The 11,432-nt window shown below is 32.4% G+C and overlaps 1 protein-coding gene across 1 annotated transcript in view; it reads right to left on the bottom strand.

Annotated features, from left to right (window-relative positions):
- Window positions 1–2,062: 2,062 nt before the first annotated feature.
- Window positions 2,063–11,432, bottom strand: part of LOC106465447 (lachesin-like) — a gene marked incomplete at its 5' end in the record, with an annotated part of 27,669 nt that continues 18,299 nt past the window's right edge. The window contains 4 exons of the mRNA XM_022393351.1: window positions 2,063–2,909; window positions 5,958–6,050; window positions 7,403–7,507; window positions 10,783–10,851. Of these exons, the coding sequence (XP_022249059.1) occupies window positions 2,821–2,909; window positions 5,958–6,050; window positions 7,403–7,507; window positions 10,783–10,851 (356 nt within the window). The remainder of the gene's footprint in view (window positions 2,910–5,957; window positions 6,051–7,402; window positions 7,508–10,782; window positions 10,852–11,432) is intronic.

Genomic DNA, 11,432 nt, shown 5'->3' with positions numbered 1-11,432 from the left:
AATTTGAATTTTAGTTGCCATGCAACTAAATATAACAAAGTCCAGGTTATTTATAAATATGACTATATATATATATGTATATTAGGATGGACCCTGCAGTATAACAAAAACATCATGATTCAGTCTCTGAAAATTGCCCCCCCAGTGGCACAGCGGTATGTCTGCGGACTTACAACGCTAGAATCCGGGTTTCGATACTCGGGGTGGGCAGAGCACAGATAGCCCATTGTGTAGCTTTGTGCTTAATTACAAACAACAACTCTGAAGATTAAACTTTAGATGAAAATATGAAGTCTGCATTGCAACTGACCTAACAAGATTCTGGATTATAAAATGAGGTTTCAGTTGTGATGCGATTAAAACGGGGAAAATCACCTGGAAAGCAAAGCCTTAGATATATATATACATATAGGAGGATGGAATCTGCGTTGTAAATTATGTGACAAAATGGAGTTGGGCAAACTTGCCCAGATGAACTACAACACACATTCTTATTACTAACCCTAGTTATACAGATCTGAATTTTACTAAGATGAACTACAACGTCAGTTCTTATCCCCAGAGCCTTGTTATCTGCATATGAATATTATTAAGATGAATACAACACACATTCTTATTACTAACCCTAGTTATATAGATGAACTACAACACCCATTCTTATTACTAAGCCTATTTATACAGATCTGGATGTTACGAAGATGCGCTACAACACCTGTTCTTTTCTCTAAAGCCTCGTTATATAAATTATAATCTTATCAAGATGAGCTACAACACCCATTCTTATTCCTAAACCTAGTTACACAGATCTGAAGTTTACTAAGATGAACTACAGCTCCTATGTTTAGTCCTAAAGTCTTGCTATACAGACCTGCCTCTTATTGCTCAAGTTGGACCTCAATACTTTTCCGTATCTCTAGAGTAATATTTTCAGTGTTTAAGTCTCATCGTTGTTTTCTCATCTAGATTTCTTAATATTTGTTCTGTTAAAACATCCAGTTCTTAACTTAAGGATGCAGTGTTCGCAAAGGAATCTCCATTTCAAGTTGAATTACCAGATCCATCCTAATACCAAGGGCCTTGTTATCTCCATCTAAACCTTTACATTTATCTTTATAACTAGGGTTAGTAATAAGAATGTGTGTTGTATTCATCTGTATAAATAGGCTTAGTAATAAGAATGGGTGTTGTAGTTCATCTGTATAACTAGGCTTAGTAATAAGAATGTATGTTGTATTCATCTTAATAATATTCATATGCAGATAACAAGGCTCTAGGGATAAGAACAGGTGTTGTAGTTCATCTTAGTAAATAATAACAATAACTTCCGATCACAGTGAATTGTGTACCCAGAACGAAACTAAACATCAACCTTGTCGTCAATATAGAATATCAACCACACTATTCTTACTTATCTATATACTTATAAAGGTTAGAATGCATGGTTTCATCGGTTGGGTACCCTAGATGCTAACGATACTTTCTGCCGCCTCATAATATTTTACGAGGTTCGGCCAGGTTAGGAGATTTAGGTTACTTTTAAATAAAACTTCTAAGCTAACAATGCAAGTCAGTTTTTATAATAAAAGTAAAATAATGAACGACGATTTTAGTTAGATTATGTGTATAACAAGGATTTAAGAATAAGAATGGGTGTAGCTCAGATTAAAGAGTAGGATTTAGATGTAGATAATAAGGCTTAAGTATAAGAACGGGCGTTGGTATTCAAATTAAACCACAAGATTCAGGGTGTGCATAAACAACTTTAGGAAGAAGAACGGGTGTTGTGGTTCCACAAAACTGGTGTTTCAATGGACGACAAGACGCTAGAATAAAAGTTAATAGTTAAATAGTTATGAAATAATACGTTGTAGTTCAACTCAATCGTAAATTTCTGACTTGAATACGAAATAAGACCCCCAGAATCGGGAAACAAAATCTTAGAAGGTATATTCCAAGTTTTAACAAAAATAAATAAATAAATATAATCAGTATGACAAATTAAATTCTTATTTTGAACTACAAAAAAAAATAAAAATATCTGATTACTAAATTTAGCCTTGGATAGAATAAATACTTACCAAATGAAGACGGCAATGTAAATTTAGTTAAGATTTGAAAATAAATAATACATAGATAATTAAATTATAAACATTAAAGCATGACCAAGACTTAGAAAATGTCCATGGTTTCTATCACTACCATACAATAACCTTTTTTTTTTTTTACACTATATCCAAAAATAAGTATAGAGCTTTTGTGAGCAATCCAAGAGCACATGTCTTGTTACCAACATTGAGCTATTAATTCGAAGGTACTGTATACATGGTAGCTTTAATTAATCTATTGAACAGTCATTTCTTTCCCGTCTTCCATGGGGATCTCACCCCCATAAACCTGGAAGTAATCACACTTACACCAGCTTTTTAAAATACTGACAGACAAAATGTATAATTACAGAACAGAATATGAACGGAAAAAAAACGTACTTAATGAACATTGAAATTCACAATTCTCCTTTTACAGTTTATCAAAACCAGGTAAGGCCCATCGGAACAAGCTCGTAATATCCTGTCGTTCAACATGCTGAGCCTTCAATAATAAAGCCGTATTTGTAGTGGAACAAAGTCTAATGCCGTATTTGTAGTGGAAAAGATTAAGATACCGTACTTTGGTCGTATCTTTTATGGTAATGGTATTACTTATATCCTTTGACAACATCATTGAATATTGAGAAACAAGATTTTTGTCTTCCTTATGGATAACAAAAGTTTGATGGCACAGCTGGAAGTATGAAGTCTCATGTCAAGCAAATCACGTTCTTCAAAGCTGACTAGTCCAACTATAGACAGCCAACCAAACCAAAGCATAAACGTTCTTAGTATCGGGAAAGATACCACCGCATGTGTTTGCTGTAAAAACACAAATGATCTATTAGACACACCGAGCAAATAAAATAGTTACATGTGAAAAGTGTTATATTGAAAATAGATAAAGTACGATAGATGGCAGAGCAGTGCTACATTCTGAGAACGAACTGTTTTTGACTGATTAGGCGGAACTTAAAGGCGGGAATTTATGTATGATGATAGTTCCTCTGATTACGTTAATTTCAAGTCTATCAATCTTAGGCTTATCCTACTACAGCGCTCGGACTGGATTTCGTTTTATAATTACTTGGATTCTGGAATCTAAACTGATCCTCTTACACCTCTACTTTTTCTACCTTTTGTTTTTTGTTCTAAGTGTTGAAGGTAAGTAATTTTAGTAAAATAATTAAATCTGACATGAAAATAGTTCTAAGAATAGGATAAAAATTGAACTTGCTATTAAAGTTGTTTTAACGTTCTATAAACCCATTTTTTGTGTATATTCTTATTGTTCTTTTCCACACATCAAGGATGACGTCCTGTCAACAAGTCCTGATATTTATCGATAGCTACTTCTTTTGTTTTTGACAGATGTTAAGGAAACTAAATGTTACATCACATTATTAAAAGAATATTATTTGACGCGTCAATTTGGTTTAAACGTTCAGAAGTTGAGAAAAACTCTCTTATTACGAGATGTCCTAGAATAAATGTTCCTCAGCGGGTCAGCGGTAAGTTTATGGACTTACAACTCACTAAAATCTGGGGTTCGATTCCCTGTGATGGACAGAGCGGAGATAACCTATTGTATACCTTTGCGCTAAATCAAACATTGAATAAGTATTTTGAAAAATAATTTGGAAAAAAAAATGGATTATTCCGAAGAGGAAAACACCCAGGTTGCATAAGTACGAACTTGATGTTAGCAGAGGGCGGCCATCATTGTGGAATTTTCCTTTATGCTCCTAACACGTCTGCCAATTAAAGTCCATCTATTTGTTAGGAATACATCTGATCCAAACAATTAGTACATTAATAAACAACTTTATGTGTAAATCTTCAAATTATTGCAAAGAAATGTTGGTTTTAACGAGCGAATCCTTTATTGTATAGCTGATGACTTTAAAATGACAAATGTGTCCTAAAGCGCTGCAGTTTAATGTTGTGATCTTGCTGTGTTTTCGACTTTTATTACAGAGGTGAATGTATACGCTATGTTCGTCACGATAACCTGCAGTTCAAAACACTACGTTAAGGATTAATGATGGATTACTATTACGGATTAATCAAATACTTGACACACTTAATCTGGAATGCTTTTGTGCTCCTTTTAGTTTAGTTACGAGGAAATCGAAAAAAGAAAAACTACAGTACAATGCAACATGGTTCTGTTATAGGAAAGCTAAAAACACAATGTTCTAACTACTGTTAATACAGAATGACCAAAATGTTAGTGTGGGTATTTGGAACAGTTTGTACGAGGTGGTTATGAGGTTAGTATTGGGTATGGAACAATTTGTGGCAAACAGACGAAAGACCATTACATTGATTTTTGGAAAAGGCACTAGGGACGTCACTTGCAAATAAGGATGGTATATAAGTATAAAGTAGTGTTAAGTTTGGAAAAAGAAAACGTATCAGGTTAATGGTTCCAATACAGTCACAACACTCTAGGTATACCGCCAGTGGGCCTACACAAGATGTGCACAGTTGTTGCTGTAAGCTGATAGGTTAGAAAAACCTCAATAGTCACCTCAATCATGGCTGACCACTAAGCTATGACTCCACTCCCCTGCTAATTACTGGTTATAACATTCTGAAGATACATGTCTATCACCAGCAGTCATTCCTCAATTGGAGGATGCTATTGCATCACATGTTTGGAGATGTCATGTGTTGTAATGCCCAATACCTTTTTCAGGATGGAGGCAATAATAAAAAAAAAAAAGATGACGGACTATAATGACGATCCTTGTGGCAGAAACCAATGGAACGTACTTTTTGTCATTCCTTATGCACGTACACAATACGTTTTTGTCACATATTATACAGTTCGCCCTACAGATGGTTATAGATACCCATACTAGTTTCATAAGCATCTTGTGCATTATTTTTGTATTTGATTTTATGTGACGTTGTGTTAAATGAACAATAATTAAAACAAAACCTTATTTCATACAAATACGTCAAAATGAAATTAACAGCATTGTTAAGCCTTATTTTTCCCGAACTTCTACTTTTCATTTGTTTGTCTAGACGAAATTTTATTTGACAAAATTTCAAATTAGATGGCAACTTCAAACACGCGCTCACCAGCATTACTATTCTCACAATATTTTGATTCTATGACTCGTTTTAACACGCGCTCACCAGCATTACTATTCTCACAATATTTTGATTCTATGACTCGTTTTAACACACGCTCACCAGCATTAATATTCTCACAATATTTTGATTCAATGACTCGTTTTAACACGCGATCACCAGTATTGCTATTCTCACAATACTTTGATTCTATGACTCGTTTTAACACGCGATCACCAGCATTACTATTCTCACAATATTTTGATTCTATGACTTGTTTTAACACGCGCTCACCAGCATTACTATTCTCACAATATTTTGATTCTATGACTCGTTTTAACACGCGCTCACCAGCATTACTATTCTCACACTATTTTGATTCTATGACTCGTTTTAACACGCGCTCACCAGCATTACTATTCTCACACTATTTTGATTCTATGACTCGTTTCAATAAACTTTATAAACTTAATTCCACCTTTCTTTGAAACTATAATACCACATTCAAAACCAAATGATATATATCGACCGTTTGTCAGTCCAAATGTTTTTTAATTTATATGTTCACTCTGGTTTGTAAAACTTTAATCTACTTCTGTAAAGTAAACATTAAATTCGAAACAATTATAAAGCTTTCGTTGTTGTTTAATATCTAGCGTATTCTTAACGTATTTCTTTGTTTTCTTATATGTATATATTTACATAGAGATATAACTCTAGTTTATTAGTTCAGAACCTGAACAAAAGATGCAAAACTATTTTTACATTTGCAAAAAAACCACCTACTGGTGTTAAAATTCACGTCCGATCGCTGACGAGGTTTACTGTTTTTGTTCATCTTGTCCAATCCTTCAGATTTGGGTAGGTTTCCTTTCGATTCTGTAAGAAGAAAAATGCAAACGAAATTTTTAATTGGTTTGTATAAAAACTTACTTAAATTATTTCACTTCTTGCGGCTACTAACTTCTTTGCCCGGCATGGCCTGGTGGTTAGGGCACTCAACTCGCAATCTGCATATCACGGGTTCGAATCTCCTCACCGAACATGCTCGTCCTTTCAGGCTTGGTGGCGTTAATATGTGACGGTAAATCCCGCTATTCGTTCCTAAAGAAAAGCCTAAGACTTGGTGGTGGATGGTGTCGACTAGCTGCCTTCCCTCTAAATTAGGGACAGACCTCATGTAGTTTTGTGTAAAATTCAATAAACAAATACTAACTTCTTCTAAGGAAGTCAGGTGTTGAAACAAAATACATTTTAAAGAATTATTAATTATATAAAACTGATTGAAAAATGTTCACTATACAATGCTCTTGTGATTTCTTAATATATATTCGTCCAAAGCAGAAGACTGTTTACTTGCTCCAGAATTTCGTGAAAACCCACACAAAGAGCTATCTGTGCTTATTTTTCTTTAATTTTGAACTGATAGACTAGAGGAAAGACAGCTGTAAATAGCACCCACCCACCGCCAACTTTTGAGACTTGTTTGTTTGTTATGGATTTCGCGCAAAGCTACACGAGGGCTATCTGCGCTAGCCGTCCCTAATTTAGAAGTGTAAGACTAGAGGGAAGGCAGCTAGTCATCATCACCCACCGCCAACTCTTGGGCTACTCTAATCGAGTAGCGTGGTTTGACTGTCACTCTTATAACGCACACACTACACCATCTTGTGATAGACCGACACGTTATAACGCCCCCACGGCTGAAAGGGCGAGCATGTTTGGTATGACGGGGATTCGAACCCGTGACCCACAGATTGCGAGTCGAGCACCCTAACCACCTGGCCATGCCGAGCCAAGTTTGAGACTTGAAATCTGGAATGTGGTTGTCACTCTTAAAGCGCACCTACTGTCACAAATTGCGAAGTGTAATTTTGTAATATCAGAAAGTGAACCACGAATCATCAGATTCACGTCCTGGCACTTTAGCCGCTAGACCACGCCCGACATTAAAGCAAGAGAAAAATACAAGATACAAATTCATTATTGATGGGTAAACACAAGCAGAAGTCTACTAAACTAAACAGCTCACACAACCTTCTATCGAATAGTTTAAGTATGGTTTAGCATAAAGTCTTTACCTTTGGAACACGTGAAATCACTGTAATTCAACAGTAAAAAAAATCACTAGCCTTAATCAGCTACACAGTATTGTTGGAGAGTCATATTATTATTTTGATTTAACGCTACCTGGTCTTCTTGTGAAACTCAAATTTGTGAAAGAAACTCACCCTTGACTGTTGGCGATAGCCGAGACTGATCAGTTAAAGAGTTAGTGGTTGGTACATTAAGATTTTTACTCTCGGAAGAAGTGCTGTTTGTAAGTTCGTGCAGATCTGAAAAAAACAACAACATTAAATATAAAATGTCGTAAAAATATTCCCATAGGCAATTGTCTCCTTTAACAACTAGAGAAATACATCATTTTTTTCTAAATTCTAACCTTATGAAATATTAAATAAACTCAAATAAGTAAATATTTAATTTGTTTTTGTACGTGACATTTCTCGAACTTTACATCACCATGATTCAACAAGACCCAGGGCAGTGGTTCTCAGCGGGCTACAACGACATCTAAACATCATTCTGACAATTTCTTTTTTTTCCCGGAATTATCCAACATTTCCACACACCACCTGAAGGAAGCCCTCGGACAACCAGTGGTGCAGGGCCACAGCTTGAAAACCGTTGTTGTCCCCCGGATTTACACTGCTTAAATCAGGGGTTCAATTCCCCCTCGGTGGACACGGCAGATAGCCCGATGTGGCTTTGCTATAAGAAAGACACACACACACACAAACCGCTGTCTTAGAACTTGATGTTTATTTTTTATGTATGTATGATACGATACCCCATTTAAGACAAGTCATAATTTCAGTCACACCTGTCTTTAGTGAAGAATGATTTGGTTTACGTTATTTTTAGTCTTAACTCATGATTCTATATCACGTAAATATTAAGCCTAAGTCACCATAATTGTCTGACGTCTTCTACACAACAATGAAGAGCAAATTGTTTAGAAATTTCTTTGAAATTAAAAATTGTTTTATTTACACTCTAAAGCAATTACATTAAAGTTTCTTTTACTAAAAGACAAGCAAACTCAACTCTAAAAATACATTTTTCTATTAGTTTTCTTAATACTAAACAAAAATGTTTACTGAAGAGATTTCGTTTTGTAAAGGCGGAAGTAAAGAGCTAAACTTTTGTAACTCCAAATAATAATATATATTCTAAAAAAATAAATTGTTTCGAAAGTTTCACGAATTATTTTCTACATAGTATTAAACAACTCGATGCAATGTTTTTCTTTTTCTCTTAAATACTTTGAAGTATTTTTGCTATAACTTATTAAATAAATGCTAATATTTAGTTTCCGCTATAATCACATCGGAAGACCATCATAAGATATTTAAAGAAATACAAACACTCTAAACTATAATAAAATACGATATTTAAAAAAATACAAACACTCTAAACTATAATAAAATACGATATTTAAAGAAATATAAACACTCTAAACTATAATAAAATACGATATTTAAAGAAATACAAACACTCTAAACTATAATAAAATACGATATTTAAAGAAATACAAACACTCTAAACTATAATAAAATACGATATTTAAAGAAATACAAACACTCTAAACTATAATAAAATGCAATATTTAAAGAAATATAAACACTCTAAACTATAATAAAATACGATATTTAAAGAAATACAAACACTCTAAACTATAATAAAATGCAATATTTAAAGAAATACAGGCACTCTAAACTATAGTAAAATACGATATATAAATAAATATAAACACTCTAAACTATAATAAAATACGATATATAAAGAAATATAAACACTAAACTATAGTAAAATACGATATATCAAGAAATATAAACACTCTAAGCTGTCATAAAATACGATATTTCCAGAGAGACAGACAATCTTCAATAAGTATTGCCACATAATAAAAATTAGAACATCAAATCAAGATTTAAATTACAAGAAGACACACGTGAAATGACATCCTTCTCGGGTGTAAGCTTACTACTCATAAGAAGTAGCATTTAAATACGTCAAAAATATCTGCAAAGCACGTAGTAACTGATAATGTCATCGTGAATAACAATTAAAAGTAATATGCAGATTTAGTCATTCTTAGTGAATAATAATCAGAAGTCAAATATAGGTTAGTAATATTATCGTGAATAACAATTAAAAGGTAGAATTAGTAATGTTGTCGTAAATAACAACTAAAGAAAATGTAGGTTTAGTAATGTTTTAGTGAATAACAAGTAAAATTAAAATGTAGGTTTAGTAATGTTGTCGTAAATAACAACTAAAGAAAATGTAGGTTTAGTAATGTTTTAGTGAATAACAAGTAAAATTAAAATGTAGGTTTAGTAATGTTTTAGTGAATAACAAGCAAAATTAAAATGTAGGTTTAGTAATGTTTTAGTGAATAACAAGTAAAATTAAAATGTAGGTTTAGTAATGTTTTAGTGAATAACAAGCAAAATTAAAATGTAGGTTTAGTAATGTTTTAGTGAATAACAATTAAAAGTAAATGTAGATTTAGTAATGTTACAATGAATAACAATTAAAAGTAAAATGTAGGTCCAGTAATGTTACAACGAATAACAATTAAACGTAAAAGGCAGAATTAGTAATGGTATCGTGAATAAAATTAAAAGGTAGAATTAGTAATGTTGTCGTAAATAACAATTAAAAGTTAAAGGTAGAATTAGTAATGTTTTAGTTAATAACAATTAAAAGTAAAATGTAGGTTTAGTAATGTTTTAGTGAATAACAATTAAAAGTAAAATGTGGGTTTATTAGTGTTGCAATAAATAACAATTAAAAGTAAAATGTGGGTTTATTAGTGTTGCAATGAATAACAATTAAAAGTAAAATGTGGCTTTATTAGTGTTGCAATGAATAACAATTAAAAGTAAAATGTGGGTTTATTAGTGTTGCAATGAATAACAATTAAAAGTAAAATGTGGGTTTATTAGTGTTGCAATGAATAACAATTAAAAGCAAAGGGTAGAACTGGTAATGCTCTCATGATCAACTCTAAAAGCAAAAGTACATTTTGTTGTTGTTGTTCTGTCAGACTGTAAAGATATAAGGGTTTATAACAAATGGCGTCTCTCATTTGTTTATTTTTAGAAATTCGAATAAATAATAAGTAACTATATGTAAACTAAATTAAAACGGACACTTCGGAACTATCGTTTATAATATTCTATCCAATCGATGGGAAAATAAAAAATATTCTCCAAGAGAATTATCTTCTTATCCAATATAAATAAAATAAAACACAGACCTAATTTAAACTTTAAAAATCATTACCAGTTTCGGGTAGCAATATGTAATTATGGAAATTTAACGTCGTATGATAATATTTATAATCATGTATTGTTATTGGTGGCTCAAATGTGTTAGCCATAAAATATTTTCAAATTAATTGTATAAACTAAACGATAAGAAATGATGTTATAGGCATTGCTCACGACGAAAAATTAGTTTATAATAGTTAAATAATGCTTTCTTACTCATCAAACAAACTTATTATTATCATATTGTAGGTTTTTTCTAAAACTCTCACCTTTTGACTTTGATACATTGTGTATATAGTCATCTCTCTCCTTCTTCTGAGTCTGTTTGGTAGCCATTGCTAAAATCCACGTACAAAACAAACAAATGATAAAATAAATATTTAATTTCGATGACGAGGAAGCCACTTTAAGACTAATAATGGTTGGAGACGGCTTTAATATAAGTTTAACGTGATGACAAAACCTTGTCGAAACATTGTACATTTGCTGTTATGTTAAACTTATATTGGTAACTATGGTATCATAGAATAATGAATGGTGTATATTCAGGTAATTATGATATCATAATAATGAATGACGTATATTCATGCAGGTAAGTAACATTGTTTTTGTTATAGTTCAATAGTTGACTTCTTTAGACATCAAATCGGGTATTTTAAATTACGAATCTCAGTTTGGGGTTTGTTTTCACAACGAGTATACAAATAACTTTAACTTATAAATCCTTTCTAGTGACTACATACATTTTCAGTTTCTTTTTAATTTACTTGTATCTAAAGGCTCAGTTAAGTACATAAGTAAGTTGTGAAACATTTATGTATTATCACAAAGTAGTGTTGCGTATCTGCTCGTTAGTTAATTTCCGGTATAAATTCTTTCCGAGGAACTTCAGTGATACAAGTCCTTTCTTAATTAAAAC

Source organism: Limulus polyphemus, unplaced genomic scaffold (genome assembly GCF_000517525.1).
Source record: "Limulus polyphemus unplaced genomic scaffold, Limulus_polyphemus-2.1.2 Scaffold1948, whole genome shotgun sequence".
Classification (NCBI taxonomy): Eukaryota; Metazoa; Arthropoda; class Merostomata; order Xiphosura; family Limulidae; genus Limulus; species Limulus polyphemus.
This window is presented reverse-complemented; position numbering and strand designations above follow the sequence as displayed.